This window comes from Phalaenopsis equestris, unplaced genomic scaffold (genome assembly GCF_001263595.1).
Source record: "Phalaenopsis equestris unplaced genomic scaffold, ASM126359v1 Scaffold000022, whole genome shotgun sequence".
In the NCBI taxonomy this organism is placed as follows: Eukaryota; Viridiplantae; Streptophyta; class Magnoliopsida; order Asparagales; family Orchidaceae; genus Phalaenopsis; species Phalaenopsis equestris.
Window position 1 is genome coordinate 1319410 of NW_018164464.1, and position 22208 is coordinate 1341617.

At 35.2% G+C, this 22208-nt stretch overlaps 1 protein-coding gene across 1 annotated transcript; it reads right to left on the minus strand.

Annotated features, from left to right (window-relative positions):
- Positions 1–938: 938 nt before the first annotated feature.
- On the minus strand, positions 939–8813 carry LOC110018487 (RAP domain-containing protein, chloroplastic). The gene is made up of 3 exons (XM_020715821.1): positions 6877–8813; positions 6331–6413; positions 939–1195 (listed from the first exon to the last, which is right to left on the minus strand). Exons 1-3 carry the CDS (start codon positions 8639–8641, stop codon positions 1085–1087), a joined length of 1959 nt encoding a protein of 652 aa, XP_020571480.1. The 5' UTR covers positions 8642–8813; the 3' UTR covers positions 939–1084.
- Between the last annotated feature and the right edge of the window lie 13395 nt (positions 8814–22208).

The following is a 22208-nucleotide window of genomic DNA, read 5'->3' on the forward strand; positions in this document are numbered from 1 at the left end:
ACCCACAACACCGCCACCATAACCCACAGAACAATCACCCAGCCCACAGCCAAGCAGACACGAAGCACAACCCAAGGTTTGGACAGGAGGAGGCGAGCAGGGATCTTACCTCTAGAATAACAAAACAAAAGCTTGGTTGCAGGGGAAGGGAGGGAAAAGCTCGATCTCGAGAGAGGGGAAAGAGAAGCTCAATCGCGAGAGAGGGCAGCGAAAGGGTAGGAGTAAAAGTCGGGTGATGAATTAATACAAAACGTGGGTTGCGGGGTCCATGTTTTGTCTGATTTTTTTAATAAACGCACCCGCGCCGCGTTTTCCAAGCAGAAAAAAAAAACATGTGTTTTAATGTCGCACCACGCGAAAATTACAGCGCCAAATGCACCCTATGTTGGTTCACTTGTGTGATCCACAAACAATTGGAAAGTGAATGCTATTCTAAAGTTAGATTAGCCTAGCCCTAACCCTTAATACCTTCAATGCATCTACCAATTTGTTGAAAGTAATGCCAATTGGATTAAATTGATGTTTGACATTGATGACTTGGTTAAAATACCAAACTATCATGGAGCTATTGATGGGATTCAACTCAAGCATAGTGACTTGAAAGCATTGGCCTTATGAACTATATAGACCTTAGATTATAAAAGCATTATACAGTCCATCTAAGGGTGTAAATGAGTCTAGCCAGCTCTTGCATGGCTTGATAAAGTGCTTGTGAGATTAGCTTGATGAGCTAATGAGCCACACTGAGACAGCCCCAACTCAGACTTATTAGCTTTGTAAGTCTGCTTGTTAAAAAATATGAATATAACATATATTTAAAACTTATTAGGAATCAAGAATTTAGGCATAAAATTGTTAAAATTGTTGAAAGTATTGTATCTATTTTAAATATCAAATGATTTTTTATTATTTCTTATTTTAACACAAGTATTTGGATCAAAATTATTTTTTCTTTTTCATAATAAGCGAGACGATTTTTGAATCGAAGACAGTAATTCCAACATTAAAAAAAAGGGGCTAAATGTCATCTCACAAAATATAAATTTCAGATTGAACATCGACGAAGTTAGCCCGTTGGAGTATACTATGACTTGACCAAACTTTCAGGTTGGTCCTCTGAATTGCCGTCTGCATTTATGGCAAGGATTTTTCTTAGATATTCCAACTGCTCAAATTCACCTTTGAGTTCCTCCCACTGTAAGGAAAAGTCATAAGAGAATAGCCAATTGTAAGAGAAAAATCAACCTAGAATTATCAAAGACAATGATATATAAAAGAGAATAAGAATTGTTTGTACCATAAATTTAATTCAAGGAAGATTTACATACGCACCACTCAATTTTTATGTATTTAGATATCTAACACCTAAACTTCAATTTTTACATACGGTACCACCTTACCTATGTAAGTAAGTGTGTATTACATTTTTTTAACGTAAATTTGGTGGTATTTCTTATGTGATATGAAAGATTTGGTTGATATAAATGTAAAAATCAAATATTAGGCGTTAGATATGCATATGCGTAGGAATTCAGTGGTATGTATGCAAATGCCCCTAAATCAAAACATCGTGCTCACAAAAGAATTTATTTAAACAGAATCAAGAGGTCGAATTAACTTGGTCATCATCATTATGGTGTTGATGTAATGAATCCTTATTTTTCTATAGTTTTAGTTTAGTATTATATGAGATATTAAATATATTCTTAACAAGACATTTTAAACAATTTATATTTATATAATCTTATGGTCTCCCTATTTTTTTCTATCCCCTAACATTAATTTCATCAACAAGTCTAAAAGATATATTTCCTACACTTTATTGTCAGCATTTTATTCGATAGATATTATTGTACCTATGTTCTCTAATATAATTATTTCTTAATTTATTTATCTTAATTTCTTCACACATCTAACTTTAACATTTTTATTTCTGTAGCTTTCCTTGCAATATATCCGATAAATGTTATTTAAGCACCATGCTGAACAAGTTGGACCTTCCGTAATAGGTGGCTAAGGCTCCATTTGATTTGAAGGAATCAATAGAGAGGAAACTGGAATGGAAATAACGATGAAATTAAATAAAAATTGGTGTTTATTTTACTCGTTTGGTTGAGGAGAAAATTGTATGGAAAATAAATTTTATTTATTGTTTGGTTGATGAGGTTTTGATTATTGTTTCTTTCGCTAACTAAACGAAGGGATGGAAATAGACATATGATTACAATTCCAATAGTGGAATCCTAATTCAAGTGAAGATTACTGATAAGCCTGCTCCTACAGAGGAGACTCCCGCTCCTGCAGCCGAGCCGGTCTAAGGAAGACCGGTTCGAATCGGCTAGACCCAACTATACCAACTGGCCTAAAGGGCCAGAAGCCCAAGGAGATGTTGAGGACGATTCCAGCTTCTGGGTGGGGCCCACGTAGCATCGAACACGCACAAGAGGACATATAAAGGATATTTTGGAGGGAATTTTGAATGAATATTGGAGAATATTTATTAAGGGTAATTAACTAGGGTTTGCTTGAGGTTTGATTTGCTACAGTTTTTTTTTTTTTCTTTTTTTGTCTCGATGTTCCTAGCAGCATCTAGAGTTTGTAGAAAGACGATCCACCTCTCGAATTGTAGGTCACCCCCCTTATATCTTATTTATTTGCTTTAATATGAATTAAATAACGCTTTTTCCCAAATATAAATTACAGTTTCTTCACTGATATTGGCTCTGGTTTGTATCACAGACATGAATGAAGGTTAATTGGGCGTCATACCACATAAAAATTGTATTATAACTGAATTTTCTCTATAGTTGTATCTTTCTGTTTCTTCCATATTTTCATATTTACCTTATATGCTTGCATGTTAGCGTCATAATTTTACATTAATTGCTCTCATCATCTACTGTAGAGAAGATATTACTTGTGATTTAAAATTTCTCTCACATATAACATAGATTTATTTACATCACCATGGCAGCATAGACAATTGTATGGCTTTGGTGTTTGTGGTTTAAATATCATAGCTCGTGTAATTGAATGTTTCATTCCCATTGAGCTTAATAGTTATTGACTGTTCCAGTTGCTTAACCTTTCAAACTACACTTAGCAAATTTACATTGGCACCTAGCCTAAGTGCAAAGTTATCTTTTGCACACCTAAGGACAATTTAGTCTTTTTTTATTATTGTTATTGTTGGGTATAAATAGATGGGTATAAATAGGCTTGTTATGTCTAGGGTTAGGTTTATGCATGAGATTGTTATTGTGAGTCTTAGGTTTAGGGTTTGAGATAGATTTCCTACCCTCAAATTGTAGGAAATGAAAGAGATCGCCTACCTCTTGAATTGTATGTGTTTATCGTTTGTATTAGTGTGAGTTGTTTGGACTATTGCAATAAAGATTTCTTTTTGCCCTCATTTTTGTGAACAAACATGTTGAATTTAATTCAGGATCATAACAAGTTGGTATCAGAACATACTTTTCTAGGAATAAAAGAATGAAAATCAAACGTGGAGAGTTATATTTTCGATCAACAACGTGATCTAGAAGTACAGTGAAAGCCACGAAAAGATCGCAGCCTACCAAGATGCAAAACTCACGTCTATCTCCCCCCGAAGCGACATAGCACGATCCCGTACCTTCTTGACTGAACCCTATGATATTGTCGCGATCATAACTTGCTAGGAAGGTGGCGACGTGACCAAACCAAAGTGATACAGTCACGATCATTGCTTGTTGGGAACACAATGACGGGTTGGCGGTTTATAGAAGAAGGCAACGACTAGCTCGTGGTTTACAGAAGAAGACAAAGACGGTTTCAGAGCCTTTGTAGGCCCGCACTGTCGTGACCAAACCCTGTGATACAATCAATAAGAGCTTGTTGCAATACAATCGCAATCAAAGCTCGTTGGGAAGGCTCCTTGTTGCCTTCGTGACTGAACCCTGCGATACAGTCACAATCAAAACTTACGAGGAAGGCGATGACGAGATATTATTAGGTCGTGATAGAAAGCTTGCGATACCACAGCGATTCGAGTTACCTGGAAAACAGAAGGGATTACGGCTTACATTCGTCTCTGTCTCACTGAACCGCATGAAAGACTCGATCAGATTAGAACTAGCGGGGAAAGTTGCGACAGGATGAGTCGTGCCCTAACTATGATCCTAGAAGTCAGCGGATCCGAACTCAAGCGTACCCTAGTGACAGGAAAGAATGACAATCAAGAAAGTAGATGATTTAGAGAATAAGTTAGAGGAAGAGATGAGAATCAGATCTTGGCTGGAAGAAAGATTCACTACCATAGAGGATATGTTCTATTCTATGGAGAACCAATTAGAAGACCAATTCTAGAGCATGAGGGAAATTCAAGCGATACTAAAGTGACTTATTGAGATGCAATCTCAATTTGTAAACTCTAACCAAAGGTTGACTGAAAAATCTATGGCAAGATCGAAATAAAAAAAGATCGAACATGAGAAACATGAGAAAAACATCCATCATCACTAACCCCCTCTCAAAACTTCGATTGGGGGTGGATTAGAGATTTCTGATGGAAGTAGTTGGGTTGAAACATGTAGAAGAGATTATGCATGAGGTATGACGAGCACAAAGAAGAAAGGAGAGAAACAGGGAGGGGATATTGCTATGATCGAAGGATGAAGATTTAGTCTCGATATAAGGAGAGAAACATCGGAGAAAGAGGAAATTGGAGTGAAGATGGAAGAGTTAAGAAGTTGAAGGTGACGATCTTCGAGGGTAGGTGCATCGGACGGAGCGAAACTTCGCGGTGAATGAGCTAGATGGGGACTAGAAAGTCATAGTGGCAAGGTTGTGCTTGGAAAGGAAAGCTCTAGCCTGGTTTCAGTGGAGGGAGGCTAGATATTCGATCCATTCATGGGAAGAATTCAAGGATTGTTTATTGGACGTTTTCGAGCAATTCGAAAAGAAGATCTGCACGAGCAATTCTATGCATTGACTCATGAGGGGATTGTCATGGAATACAGGGAGAGATTTGAGCTAGTCGGGACGGCTGGGGGGGGAGGGGATTTCTGAAGCAGGATTGGAGAGATGTTTCATAAAGGGCCTAAAGCCCAACATACTGACATCACTCTGACTATTGAGATCATGGGGATCGAGGGAGACCATGCAGACAGCTCAAATGGTAGAGGACAAGAATCAGATAAAGAAGGCTGGCAGGAGCAACACAAATGGAATGTTGTACCAAACTGCTACAACCACGACGATACTAAAAGCTCAAACAATGGAAGTCAAGAGGGAGGCTGCACGAGACACGAAATTTGGACCATGATTGGGAGCAACGCTCAAGCACCTTATAGAGACGGAGATTTGAGAGAAGTGAGCAAAGGGGTTAAATTTTTGGTATGATTACAGGTTTACCCCAGGACACATTTGCAAGGATCCAAAATTACAAGTTCTCATTGTCCATAACAAGGAGGCAAAAAATGAAGAAATAGAGACAGTTGTGGGGGAGGAGAAGGAACACTCACACTTTTTTTCACCTTGAAGATAAGGTGTCTTTTGGGTGGAATATTGTTACGTTGGAGCCTAGCTCAAGGGCAAATTTGTCTTTTGTACGCCTAAGGGCAATTTAGTCTTTTATTATCTTTTTTGTTGGGTATAAATAGGCTTGTTATGTCTAGGGGTAGGTTTATACATGAGATTGTTGCCGTGAGTCTTAGGTTTAGAGTTTGGGAGAGATTTCTTAACTATGCAATTGTAGAAATTGGGAGAGATCACCTACCTCTCAAATTGTAGGTACATATCAATTGTATTTGTGTGAGTTTTTTGGATTATTGCAATAAAAATTTATGTTTGCCCTAATTTTTATAAAAAAACGTGCAGAATTTGAAGTTGGATCGTAACACACTTTTGTGTGGTGTCTCATTTTAAGGATTGAATCAATTCATTACAGGTGTGTGTTTTCTAATATATTTCAACATAATATCATTTAATTGAAGTTAGCACTTCTACATATATTTGTACTAATTTATCACATCTTATGTATCTTGTTTCACACCCTAATCAATTTGTGTGTGTGCTTCCATTATTGATTTAATTGTTAATTTAATTAGCTTTCCATATATTTGAAAAAGCTTCAAAATTTAAGTGCCCCCAGCCCCCTTCTTTTTTCGGGGTGCCTTATCGCCTCAAGTGCCATAAACACACAATGTCATTTTTTTAACAAGCGCATTAAAAGAAAAAAAAACTAGTTAAAAAGAATTCAAAAGCATAAAATTTAAAAATGATTTTTTTTATAAATCACTTTCATTCAGTTTTGACCACAAGAAAACATACACTTTGTTGTTAAGTTACCTCAAAATATGACAAAGAGACTAATTTCCAGCCTGCAGAAGATATATATCGCCTTTTGAGTATCGTGTGACCCAAAGGAATCCCTGTATAAATGTCATTTGAGTCAATGAAAAGAACTATGAATTTGCCAAATTAAGTACCCTTAAAAAAAGGGGACATTTATATACATAGCACACAACCCTTAGGTATTTACATAACTAAAACATGAACTTTCAAATTTACACACATAGCGCACAGTTCTTATGTATTGATTCTTATGTATTGACACACATAGCGCACAGTTCTTATGTATTGACATATCTCAAACCTAAACTTTCATATTTACACACATAGCACTCAAATCACATAAAAAATAATACAATTATCACTTTTAAAAAGTCAATTACACATTTTCATGCATAGGTTTAAAGCACCAATAAGACATGTAATTAAATATGAAATTTTAGGTGAATACATAATAATTGCATGCTAAGTACGTAAATTTCCCTAAAAAACTCATTAAAATAAACGCAATGTTGTCCCTTAGAATCAAAGATCAAAACTTACCTAAATTCCTTGAGAAATGTGATGGACCATCAATCTCCAAAGCAAGCTTCTTATCAACCAACACAGCATCCAAAGTGTAACAATCGAGCGAATATTCTTTGACCCAATCAAGACCAGTGCTGATAAGAAGCCGCGCAACCTCTTTTTGGAATGAAGAAGTTGTTTTCTGATTGAAACATTTAGTCTTTCCTGTTTGTGATATTTTCTCTTCAACATCCTTTTTCAACAATAAACCAAGTTCAGCATACTCGAGCTTCAAAAACTGATTTACTAAATAAACCTGTGATGCAAAGATTATATCTTCCCTATATTGTCCTGAAAGCCTCTGTTCCTCATGTTGGTCCAAAGCTCTCCACACATAAGAGAAGAATAAATTATTCAACCTGCCTAGAACAGCATAGGACCAAGCTATGTTCCCAAGTTGATCTCTACTAAACTGAAACACAGAGATCCTTACATTCTCTTCCGGGACATTGTCCATGGCATTATCAACAGTCTCAACAGTCTTATCATCCATGATAACTGGTGAACTTAGTCTTCCTTCTTCCTTGATAACCTTATCTAGTGAATCCAGCAAAGGATCAGCACACTCATTCAAACAAGCAAATGCCCATAATAACTGAGCAAGCTCTTGTTCCTTGAAAGTTTGCACTATTTCAGCTGCTCTGACAGCTATTTTTGAGAAGAGTTGGGGCGCAGAGTGCTGCATTGATGCAAAAGCACCGGCAACATTACCCAAATTTTGTGCATTGAAGTCCCCAATCTTCATAGTTCCCACCTCAGCAATTCTATCCATCTCTGAAATATAGAGTAGCTCACCGCCAATCTTCGACAATGCCCAGGCAATGTTTGATATCCCCTGAGCCGAACATTCAGGCAAAGCAACCATTGCCATGCCTACAAGCATAGACATCTCTCTTTGGCGGGCAAACGCCAGCCTGCGAGTTCTCATCATGGAAACTTTTTCCATGTTTCTGGCTATGCGGTGAATAGCAGTTGCAATATTGATAGGAGTTAAAGGAGAAGGATTTAATCCTTTTGCCACAGCTGATATAGCTTCTGCTGCTAAATTGAGAACTTCCTCCGCAGTTTGTGCATCAACAATGTCTTTGTTGAGGCAAATCTCTTTCTTCCTATCAGAAGGTCCTGAAAACTGAGACAATTTCTCGATAAAAGCCTCCTTGGCTTTCTCCCTCCTTTCTTCAAACATCCCATCAGCAAACATGGCAACTCTACTGAGAAGGCCGCTGTTATCCTCCCCTATTTCTTCGTCTAAATCCATGCCTTCCAAAGCATCGTCTAAATCTTCAAGGATTTCCTTCTTGTTCACTTTCTCCTTGATTCCCTTAACCTTCTTCTTCTTCTTTTTACTCCTGGATGTTACCATTTTCTCCATGGATGATGTCAAACCCCTCGCTTCAATTGTCCTCAACGCAGCCCTCCTAGCCCTAACACACCAATCCATGCTGTCAGTGTCCTTAAGCAACCTGGATTTTTCAGCTTGCTTATTCTTGATTTGATGAGAACTTGATGAAGGAACCTTTCCCAAGAACTCTAATTCCCAAATGGGAGTAGGATGCTTTGGTTCCTCAATCCCCCTCAACGGCATAGAATTGATCTGCATTTTGCAAGTAAAAACCCTAGTTCTTCTACTAAATAAGACCTCAGAGTTAGGATCAAAAGCACCGGAAACACATTTCACTATCGGTAAATTGAAAGGATGAAAGGATTTCTCGGGGAAGAAGGTATTGAGATAGCCTTCCATTTGAGCTTTAAACGCAGTGGGAATCCGAATACTTTACAACGCAAAACTAACGGAAGTGTGGAGTGAACTCCAGGGATTGAAGAAAGGGGAGTGGACCTGTGAAGGATAAGGCTTCGCCATTTGCGATGCGCGAGGTTCACAGCTTAACCTTTGGGAGTTATTGAGAGTTATGGATAGGATATTAGGATATTAATGTTAATAATATCTCACTAACCTCTCAATAATCTATTAATATATTTCTCAATTTCACTTTTATTTTTTTTTCTATTTTTTAAGTATTTGATGAGGTTATTGGGGTATTAATCTCAATAATAGCTACATAACCCTCCAAATATTTGGAACTTCATTTGACTTATGTTTAGAACATTTATCAAAAGTTCTAAAATGCTGTGAAGAAATAAATTTAGTCTTTAATTGAGAAAAATGTCAATTTATGGTAGCATGAGAAATTGTATTAAGACATCAAATATAAAAAAATAGTATGAAAGTAGATCTTGTTAAAATTCAAGTGATCGCTAATTATGTTGCGCTCCTTTTGTGAGAGTTAACCACCACAGTCATACACATATGTAATTCTGCATACGTAAATATTTTCCAATTGAGAGAGAGATTTACTCCCATTTTCTCAAATTTGTCTAAATGAAGTGTTAGAAGATGGAAGATAATGTTACATTTATAGATAAAATAACATACCTGAAAATCGAAGTTCAGGTGATATTACATGTAATATTTAATCCAATCCGGCGGGGACTCTCAGACACACAACACGTCAGGAAAGTCTTGAACAAGCAGTATATATGGTCGGGATTGGAGGAAGATGCAAATAAAAAAATAAAAAAATAAAATCAAAGAAATGCAACGCCTTCGAAATTCCCTGCCTCTATCCCCCAAACTCCTTTTTTTTTTTTACTTGGAGAAAATATTGTTCGGAGTCCGAAGGGAGCTTTGTGTTCGGACTCCATTGATATGAAGTCATTTATAAAGTAGTGGGACCCAATTTCATGAATTAAGAAAATGCGAAACCCTGCCTCTATCCCCCAAACTCCTTTTTTTTTTTTTACTTGGAGAAAATATTATTCGGAGTCCGAAGGGAGTTTTGTGTTCGGACTCCATTGATATGGAGTCATTTATAAAGTAGTGGGACCCAGTTTCATGAATTAAGAAAATGCGAAAAAAAATTTTATGCGACCGGACTTAAAGACTGTTGTTGTATTGAAAGAAAAATAAATTGTATTATCGTAATATTTTGGTGGTATTCTATTAGTATTCTTGTGAGTAGTAGACTAGTGATATTTTGGTGGTATTATTATTGTGTACTTGTGTTATTTTGGTTATATTATGATGATATTTTTTTGTGGTGTTATGGTGATATTATTATGGTATTCTGGTGATATTCTAGTGATATTTTAGTTATATTATTGTGGTATTATTGTAGTATTTTGTTAGTATTATTGTAATATTTTGGTGGTATTCTAGTAGTATACTAGTAATATTATGATGTTATATTTGTGATATTCTGGTAGTTCCCATTATTGAGCGATAAGGTTGTGTTATGTAAGTGGACAAAATTTTAAAATATTAATTTAATTTTGATAAAATGTAATAACATTAAATATTTCCTTAAAAAATAAGTTTAATAATTATTAAAAAATATGTAAGGTTTATGAAATGATATTTGAAATATGTAAATTTTTTTAATATTTTTTATGCTTAAAAATATTTTAATTTTATAGTTATTTTTTTATAAATAAAATAACAAATATGAATAAATTTTAACAAAATTTTGCCAGGGTAGAAATTAAAAATTTATTCATATTTTTAATTTAAAATATAATTAAAAAATGTAATAATTAGTTAAATTTATTGTAGGTTATTTAAGTAATAAATTATAGTATAATATTTATAATTTTGAATATAGCTATGAGAAATAATTTATATAAAAAAAATTAGTAATGTGGTATATATATATTTAAATGATTCTAAATTCTTATAATTATTTAATTTTTTTGTTAAAAGTTAATAATTAGTATAAATTTAAATTATTTTTAGTAACTTTAAAAAATTAGAAATCAATTATAAAAATATTTTATGAACATGAAATGTTTATTTATATTTAGAATTTAGTTTTAAATTTGAATAATAAAATTTTATGAAGATCCACTTCAACATTTTATTTGATTTAGTTCATCTAATAATATGGCTTTTGTTGAAGGTACACATTATTACTTTATAAAGATATTTAAAAAAGTATCTTACTAGAAAAATAAGCCTATCATTATATTCAATGATTTCTCGTGTCTTTTTAAATAGTTCAAGAGGAGAAATTCAATGTCTTCATACCCAAATATGTCCTTCTGGTATGCTTTTGAAGACTAATTAGTGGCTATCAACAAAAGTATGTGTTAAGTCTTTGGTAACCCTTGGCTCCCCGCCTCTTTTGCTCTTCACAAATCACAAGCACAATTATTGACAAAGCTTGAAAGCGGAATGGGCAAATCTATAACATGTTAGTAACCAACCTTATATAGACTTATAGCACAAGCATTGGATATTTGTACCAAGTAATTGGAAATGTTCAAAATTATCTCTCTTTATTGTAAAAAAAAAATTTGAATTATGCTAGATTAATCAGGATATTACCATATATTATTCATGGTCAATCTTAATAATGGACATTGGATTCCTTATCATGTGCATCTATTAGTTATTTGGTTTTCCGACCACTTCAGCCACTAGTGAACGATGTAACATTGGATTCCTCACCATGTGCACCATAATGTGTGGTTATAATAGTGGGGCCCTATGTATGTATCATGACTCATATAATGGGAGAAGACCGAAATTAATGTTTTTAATAGTAATAATATTAACTTATGTTAGATTAATTATCATATCATCTTATAATAATTATGAGTAATCATAGTAATGAGCATTGGATTCCTCTTCAGAGGCATGTTTTGGATGACCCGGCACTTCAGCCATTAAAGAATAACATAATAACACTATAATGGGCGATACATCAACGGGGCCCCATTTTGCAATAAGTGATGGGAGAATATCGAATTTTCCTTATTAAATAATGGATAATAATAGATTAAGCTACACTGATTAAGCTATCATCTTACAATAATTATGATTAACTTCTATAAAATTCAACCTCATTAAATGTTATATATGTGAGCATACTATATTTTGGGGTGCTGGTCCCAGATTGGTTAGGCAATGCTCTAGTTGGTCTACATGCAAATAATGATAGTACTGAATTAATCTAATACACATGTAATCTAAAATATAAATTTATATTATTATATAAAATATATACTCACATTTGAATCCCACAATCAAATTTCATTGACTCTTGACTCATCATTACTATGATTCAGCAAAGTTACCAACACACTCACATTTGTTGGCATATTTCCCTTAATTTGTTATGCTTTAATGTATATTACTAGAGAGGGCATATGCTTGTGATAATATTGTATCACGAGAATCGTCATCCGTCACATGTGTAGCCATAAATCCGCCAATTATTGGAAAGTGACAAATAAGATGAACATCATACTCATTATCATCAAAGTTTAAATGTCAAAGAATTCATTATTTTAATTTATCTAGATTTCGCTCCACTTGCACATATATCACTTTATTCTTTTCACCGAATTAGGCGGGTGTGAAATCTTCTACAACTCTATCTCACCATTATATCGTAGCATTAACCTAGCACTTTTTCCTATCTCATTGACCTCTAGAAGCGCTATTACTAGCAAACCTTGAAGTGAAAGTCAGATTAAGCAAACCAACCTTATATAGAAGACCTTCGCTATCATATAATACATTCCTTCACATATGCATTAGTTGGTTGATACTAAGGTTCGGTCCCCCCCTCTCTCTCTCTCTCATGCGATGGGATAAAATCAGCAATAGTTATCCTAATTAGCCACTAATCCAATTTTATAAAGCATTAATGATGATATTAAATTAATTAAATTTATTTAATTATACTAATTATCATAAGATTTATCCTTAGAGACAATATTTTCCCCCACCCACATTTCATTTAACATTGATTGAACAATATCAAGAATGATTATCCTAATTAGTCATTAATCTAGTATTATGATGGGTTAAACATGATATTATTTTAATATAAATTAGTTAAATTCAACCAAGCAACATAGGATAATGCAACTACTCGATTGAACTTAGTAAGATGGCGTGTCCTCCGTCTATAATTGTAGTCATTAATCTAGTATTATGATGGGTTAAACATGCAATTATTTTAATATAAATTAGTTAAATTCAACCAAACAACATAGGATAATGCAACTACGCGATTGCAATTAGTAAGATGGCGTGTCCTCCGTCTATAATTGTAGTTTGTTTAACCTTAATAATCAACTTTAATATGTCATTATGGTGATTTAATCAAACTAATAATTTGGATTTGTTTTCTTTAGCTACTAATGAACTTTGGTTTCCTATATTTAGGAAAATGTTTAGAGGAACTAATTCGATTAGAATTTTAAATTTGGACTTTATAAATTTACATTATTGTAAATTTAAAATAAATTTACAAATATATAAAAAAATTTTGGATGATTAAGAATTTTGATAAATAGCTTATTAAAAATTGGAATAATTTTAAATTACCTAAAAATAAAATTTATACATAATTATTAAATTTTACCAAAATATAATTAATATATTAAATGAGGTTAAAATAAAAAAGATAGTATATTTTTTTTAAAAAAAATATTATGTTGTTATCTTTTATCTAAATTATATATTGCAGTTATATTAAAAATTAAAGTTTATAATATTTAAAATTTATCATTTAAATCACTTCAATAACTTTAGATAAATGTTTTCTTTTTCTAAATTAAATATTAAATTTATAAATGCAGATTTTTTTAAAAGAAATTTTATGTTGAGAACTTGCTAAATATTAAAAAAAAATTGTCACTATATTACTTTTTCAAAATTTATTCACAATTATTCCATTTTATATAAAAAATAACTACAAATTTAAAAGCTCGTAAAATAAATAAATTTTAAAAATTAAAATATTTTGTTACATTTTCAAATATTATTTAATTAAATATTTATATTTTTAGATATTTTTTGAAAAAGTCGAGCCTCGCTCCTCTATGATTGATGGACCTGAGTAGCACTGAGACCCTCGCTTATGTCTCCCTCTATGTATGAGAAAAAATTATTAGGTGTGGAATTCGTATGCATCAGACTTCAGTACAACATGATTGTATTAGTTGTATTAATAAGTTGTCATGTTGTACTGAAGTTCGCATGCAGATATTATCCACACATAATAATTTCTCTTGCCCAAGATCCTAACCTAGAGAACCCCCTCTTAGCTTTAGATACTCAACTCCATCCCCACTGTCGTCTCTCCCAACATATGGAAAAAAAATTCTGTATGAACTCTAGATGCAGCTCTACATGTGGACTTCTATAATATGTTGCGACGTGTGCTACATAGGGGAGGTTATTCCAGGGTTATTAAAGTGTGACTGCTGAGGTTATTTCAGAGTTATTTTAGTGTTATTGAAGAAAAAAACACATATATTTCACATAAATAACCAAAAAATAAACTGCAGGTTATTGAAGTGAAACCATACAGATTATTTTAGAGTTATAACTGTTGAGAAATTAGGGTGAAGAAAAATAAGAATCGACACAAATCCAGAAGAACACATAAAGATTTAATGAAGTTCAAAAAAGATGCCTACGTCATTGGGAGCGGAGTGGCGGATTTCCTTCAATTTAGAAAAAGGAGTACAAAATACAACATCGGCCCTAGAGATACAAACATGCATATATATAACATTGAAGTACAATATGTACTTACAGAATTACCTCTATACCGAACCGTGGGGCGTTGCCCCCGCACTCCCAACCCACACAACGAAACTCCCTCAATTTGGACAAATTCTTCAGCTCTGCTCCAGCATCTGTCCCTTATATGGTATGAGTCATCCCTAACAAATCTCCACATTAGCGAATATCCAGCCCCTTAAGAGAAATACATAATGTAGTTTCTTACACACTGAAATGGGTTGGGTCATCATGCTTCTCTAGCAACTGCAAACATTTAACATGTCCAAGCAATGCAAAAACTTATTGATAGTAACTGACTTGGTCAACATATCATCTAAAATTTCATAAGTATGAACCTTCTGTAATAGTATCTCACCAGAAACAATCAGTTCTCTGATCTTGTGATACCTGACATCAATATGCTTGGTTCTTGCATTGTACACCTGGTTCTTAGCCAGATAAATATTACTTTGATTGTCACAATGCAACTGAACTCCACCTTGTTCAACTCCTAGTTCCTTTACTAGCCAAGCAAGTCATAAGGCTTCTTTTGCAGCTTCAACTACTGCCATCTACTCAACTTCAGTTGTAGATAATGCCACAATAGACCAAATTGTTGATTTCCAACATAGAGGCCCTCCACCAGGAGTAAACACATACTCAGTTATAGTTATCTGTCATCCAAATCATATGTGTAGTCTTAATCAACGTACCTCACAAGTGAATGATCATTCTGTATATTTTTAGATATTTTTTGAAAAAGTCGAGCCTCCCTCTAAGATTGATGAACCTGAGTAGCACTGAGACCCTCGCTTATGTCTCCTTCCATGTCCGAGGAAAAATTATTAGGTATGGAATTCATATGCATGCAGACTTCAGTACAACATGATTGTATTAGTATCATGTAGTATTGAAGTTCGCATGCATACATTATCCACACATAATAATTTCTCTTGCCCAAGATCCTCACTCTAGAGAACCCCCTTTCAACCCGAGACACTCAACTCCATCCCCACTGTCCTCTCTCCCAACATATGGAAAAAATTTTCTGTCTGAACTCCAGATGTAGCTCTACGTGTTGACTCCAAGAATATGCTGCTACGTGTGCTACATAGGAGAAGTTATTTCAGGGTTATTAAAGTTGAACTGCAGAGGTTATTTCAGAGTTATTTTGGTGTTATTGAAGAAAAAAGCACATATATTTCACTTAAATAATCCCAAAATAAACTGCGGGTTATTGAAGTGAAACCGTAGAGCTTATTTTAGAGTTATTACTGTTGAGAAATTAGGGTGAAGAAAAATAGGAATCGACACAAATCCAGAAGAACACGTAAATATTTAATAAGATTCGACAAAGGTGCCTACGCCCTTGGGAGCAGAGTGGCGGCTTTTATTTAATTTAGAAAAAGGAGTAAAAAGTACAACATCGAGCTTAGGGATACAAACATGCATATATATAACCCTGGACTACAATATGTAATTATAGAATTACCCTTGTACTGTACCGTAGGGCGTTGCCCCCGCACTCCCAACCCACACAACGAAACTCTCTTGATTTGTACAGATTCTTCTGTTCCGCTCCAGCATCTGTCCCTTATATGGTATGAGTCATATCTAACAATTCTTCAACTTAGCGAATATCCAGCCCCTTAGGAGAAATACATCATATTGTTTCTTACACGCTGAAGTGGGTTGGGCCACCATGCTTTGCTAGCAACTGCAAACATTTAACATGTCCAAGCAATGCAAGAACTTATTGATAATAATTGGCTTGGTCAACATTATCATCTGCAATTTCATAAGTATGACCTTCTGCAACAGTATCTCACCAGAAACAAGCAATTCTCTGATCTTGTGATGCCTGACATCAATATGCTTGGTTCTTGCATTGTACACCTGGTTCTTAGCCAGATAAATAACACTTTGATTGTCACAATGCAACTGAACTCCACCTTATTCAACTCCTAGTTCTTTTAAGCTTCAACTATTGTCATGTACTCAGCTTCAGTTGTAGATAATGTCACAATAGACCGAATTGTTGATTTCCAACATATAGGCCCTCCACCAAGAGTAAACACATACTCAGTTATAGACCTTCTGTCATCCAAACCACCTGTGTAGTCTTAATCAACGTACCCCACAAGTGAAAGATCATTCTACTGATTACCAAAAATAAATCAATGTCCTACAGTACCCTTCATATACCTGAAAATTCACTTGACTGCTTCCCAATGTCGCCTTCTTGGTTTATACATGTATTTTCAGACTTGACTAACAGCATTAGCCAAATCAAGACGAGTATTTTAGAGTTATTACTGTTGAGAAATTAGGGAGAAGAAAAATGGGAATTGACACAAATCTAGAAGAACACATAGAGATTTAATGCGGTTCGGAAAAGATGTCTACGTCATCGAGAGCAGAGTGACAACTTTCCTTTAATTTATAAAAAGGAGTACAAAATACAACATCGGCCCTAGGGACACAAACATGCATATATATAGCCCTGGAGTACAATATGTAATTATAGAATTATCCCTATACAAAACCTCGGGGCGTTGCCCCCGCACCCCCAACCCACACAACGAAACTCCCCCAATTTTGACAAATTCTTCCGCTCCGCTCCAGCATCTGTCCCTTATATGGTATATGAGTCATACCTAACAAATCTCCACCTTAGAGAATATCCAACCCCTTAGGAGAAATACATCATGGAGTTTCTTACACACTGAAGTGGGTTGGGCCACCATGCTTCTCTAGCAACTGCGAACATTCAAAATGTTCAAGCAATACAAGAACTTGCTGATAGTAACTGGCTTGGTCAACATATCTTCTGCAATTTCATAAGTATGAACCTTCTGCAATAGTATCTCACCAGAAGCAATCAATTCTCTGATCTTGTGATACTTGACATCAATATGCTTGGTTCTTGCATGGTACATATATATGTTTGGTTCTAGCCAGATAAATAGCACTCTGATTGTCACAATGCAACTGAAATTCACCTTGCTCAACGCTCAGTTCCTTTACTAGCTCAGCAAGACATAAAACTTCTTTTGCAGCTTCAACTATTGTCATGTGCTCAGCTTTAATTGTAGATAATATCACAATAGACTGGATTGTTGATTTCCAACATGTAGACCCTCCACCAAGAGTAAACACATACCTAACACCTACATAATCTTAATCAACGTACCCCACAACTAAAGGATCATTCTGCTGACTGTCAAAAATAATTTTATGTCCTATAGTACCCTTCAAATACCTGAAAAATCCACTTGACAATTTTCTAATGTCGTCTTCTTAGTTTAGACATGTATTTGCAGACTTGACTGACAACATGAGTCAAATCAGGACGAGTACATATCATTGTATACATCAAGCAGCCAACTACACTGACATATGAAACCTTTATTATGTCATTGATTTTTGTATCTTTCTTAAGACACTGTTCTGAAGAAAGCTTAAAATGATTTGCCAATGGAGTGCTCACAAGCTTTGGTTTGCTCAACTCAAACATGTCCAACACTTTCTCAATATAGCCTTCTTGAGATAAACATAATCGCCTAGAGCATCTATCTCGATGAATCTCTATTTCAAGTATCTTATTCGTAGGACCCAAGTCTTTCATGTCAAATTCATTGCTCAATAAAGCTTTCAAACCACGGACATCATTCATATTTTTTGCAGCAATCAGTATATTATCAACATACAATAATAGAAAAATAATAGAATGATCATCAAGACTCTTCATATAAACACAACAATCATTCATAAAAACCAACCAATCATACTCACATCGCTTGTAGCCAATCTGAATCTTGTAGGATTCAAACTATTTGTACCATTGTCTTGGAGACTGTTTCAACCTATATAGCGATTTTCTTAATTTGCAAACCAGATGCTTTTGTCTAGGTTGAGTGCACCCTTCCGGCTGCTCATGTAAATCTGCTCCTCCAAATCACCATACAAGAAAGCAATTTTAACATCCATATGCTCAAAATGCAAGTCTCAAATAACTACTAATGCAAGCACCGCCTGATTGAAGTATGCTGACCACAGCAGAAAAGATTTCATCATAATCTATCCCCTTCGGCTGTGAAAATCCCTTTGCTAAGTCTTGAACTTTTCCTCTTCTTTTTCTGATACTGCTGGTTTCCTTTTGTACACCCACTTGCACCCAATAACCTTCTTTCCCTCAGGAAGCTGAACTAGCTACCATGTGTGATTATTCTGCAAAGACTCCATCTCCTCAACCATTGCACACATTCATTTCTCTTTCTTCTAGTTGAAGATAGCTCTTTGAAAAGTAGCTAGATCATCGCTATTAATGAGAAGTGCACAAGAGACCAAGTCTTCATAACTCAATCTGCTAAGAGGCTTATATTGGTGTGTCTTTGTCTGTCTCTGACTAGATTATAATTATGAAGATCATCTGGAATAGAATCACCAGGTGTTGGATTTGAACCTTTAACTCTCTTAGTTGTTTCTGAATGTTGTTCTAAATCCATCTGCACTGCATCTGAACTGAAATTGTTCCATTGCACCTTGTTTTGTTCTTTCATCTCAAAGTACATGCACATAAGTAGGGCAACCAAAAATTCGTAAATGAACGAAATTAACTGGATTACCTATCCATACCTCTTCTGCAACCTTGCCACCTGACGATTCCCAAGGTGATCTATTGATGACATAACATGTCATATTCACAGCCTCTGCCCATAAACTCTTAGGAAGCTCTGCATTCAGTCTCAAACATCTTGCTCTTTCAATTAAGGACTTGTTCATCCTTTCTGCCACACTATTCTGTTGTGGTGTCTTACGCACTGAAAAATGTCTTTGAATCTTATGCTCCTAACAAAACTTCTGAAACTGCAAATCGGTGTACTCTGTGTCATTATCAGATCTCAAATATTTGATCTTTCTGCCAGTTTGGTTCTCCACCTCAGCTTTCCACAATTTGAATTTAGAGAATACTTCAGATTTTTTGCTTCAAAAAATAAACCCAAATTTTCCTAGAGAAATCATCAATAAATGTTACAAAATACTAAGATCCTCCCAAGGACGATTCACTGTGACTTCCTAGTAGGGCCCCATACAACAGAATGCACATAATCAAGAATCCCTTTAGTTTTATGTTTTCCAGTCATAAAACAAACTCTAGTCTGTTTTCCAAGAGCACAGAAGTTACAAAGATCGAGCTTGCAGCTTTTAACACAATGCAACAGGTTTCTTTTATGCAATTTCATCATCTCACATTCACTAAGATGACCCAGACGCATTTGTCATAAATTTGTATTATCGTCATCTCACTCCACAGAATGGACTTCACATACAATTTTACTCCCCAACAGTTGTAGATATTACCTGCAGTTAACTTCCCTTTCATCTCATTCAGTGCGCCCTTAACAATTCTGATGGTTTCTCTATCCTCATCTGCCTTAGGAATAAAACCATTTATATTAAAAGTGCCCATGTAAATCAAATTCATCTTCAGATATGAAATATGTTTGACATCATATAATGTTCTAATAGTGTCATCATACATCTGAATTCTGACTCCACTAATACCAACAATATTGCAACATTTATCATCACCTAAATAGACTGAGTCATAATTAGTTAACCAGTATGAAGTAAGCCACTCCCTGTTATGTGTTATGTAATAAGAACATCTTGAATCAAGAATCCATGCATCCATAAACTGAATTGATGAAACTGAAAGCATATCACCATCACTACAATCTGAATTGTCACTCTACACCACATTTACAAAATTCAATGCATCACATTTTTTCTTCAGTATGCTTCTTCAGCTTTGGACAATCTCTCTTCATATGACCCAGCTCCTTGCACTTGTAGCAATGAATTGTCTTTTTACCTTTGGATTTTGATCTGAAATTTAGCCTTCCAAATCCTCATTATCTTTCTTCCTTCCACGGTTCTGATTACCCTTAACATATAAACTGTCGTCATGAGAGTTTTCCCCAGCATTTTACTTTTGCTGGTTGTGAGCCAACAATGCTACAGTAATATAATCAAGTTTAATAGTTTCTTTCCCATATATCAGAGCAGTCACCAGGTGTTCATAGAAAAAAGACAATGAACACAACAAAATCATTGTTCGGTCTTCATCCTCATTACTCACATCAAGCCGTGATAAATTCGTGATTATTTGATTGAAGACATTCACGTGTTGTGTCAGATCAGAACCTTCTTGCATCTTCAGCCCATACAGCTTTTACTTCAGATACAATTTATTCGTCAGAGATTTAGACATAAACTGAGTTTCCAATTTCTTTCATATCTTCCATGGAGATTTTAGATTCATCACGTGATACATAACTTCATCTGTCCGACACAAGCGTATGGTTGCTACGGTTTGTTGTTGCAATTCTTCTCAATCTTCATCCTCCATAACATTTAGTTTTGTTGCTCGCAAAGCTTTCAAGATTTCATGTTGTGCCAATAGATCTTTCACCCTTGTTTGCCACAATCTGAAGTTACCAGTTCTATTGAACTTCACCACCAATTGAACTTCACCACCTAGAATTTTGCACCAGAAATTGTCATTTAAAATTGATCCTGCAGCAAACTATTCTGCAAATTCCTCTGTAACTTCTTGCTCAGAATCTTTCCAAAAAATGATTGAAATGTTCTCTTAATTAAGTTTCCTTAATTAAGTTTCCTTTAATTAAGTTCCTCAGAAAAGCAACTGAATCTTTCCGAAAAATGATTGAAATATTCTCTTAATTAAGTTTCATTAATTGAGTTTCCCTTAATTAAGTACTTTCCTTAATTAAATTTCTCAGAAAAGCAACCGAATCTTTCCGAAAAAGGATTGAAATATTCTCTTAATTAAGTTTCCTTAATTAAGTTTCCTTGAAAAATAATTTTAAGAAAATTTCCTTTCCTGATATTTTCTTTTCCGCTTTTGTCCACGTGCAGCAACAGGAACTTCCTTTTCCTCGACAATTTCCTGAAAGAGAATATTCCCTTCCAATTCTGCTCCCGCGCTCCGCTGCCTGACTCCTCACACGACGACCGGAGCGCCGCCCGGACCGCTTCTGCCTCCGCCTGATCTTGCGATCTCCTGCGTCGCGAACTCGTGTGTTGCGAATGGAAGAACCTCTGAGGAATTCCTCGACTCCTCGAAGCCGAACTCCTCACAACCTCCAAATTTGTCTATTCACAACCTCCTCTGCGAACTTTCCTTCTCGCTTGGTCACGCGAGGAAGACCTGTAGCAGAACCGTGATTCGCCTTTCTGTGTCGCGAACGCCAACCGAAGCCCTTTTGCGAACGCCTCCCATCTGTCGCGAATCCCTATGTTTCGCGAATCTGAGATGCCACAATTCGCCTCTATATCACGATCCAAACCGTTGAACTCCTTGCCTCGGTCAAATTCACCGAAGCCACAAAAAAACTCTGAAGCTTTCGCCGCCGAACCATAGACGTCGATCTCCCCTCCCAATCTTCCTCTTCCCTGCGTCGATATTTCTCTTCTCTGCCCTAGAACATCTCTCTGATACCATTTGTTGAGAAATTAGGGCAATAGGAATCATCACAAATCCATAAGAACACACAGAGATTTAATGAGGTTTGACAAAGATGTCTACGTCCTCGGAAGCAGAGCGGCGGTTTTTCTTCAATTCAGAAAAAAGAGTACATAATACAACAACAGGGCTAACGTTACAAATATGTATATATATATATATATGAATTATCCCTAT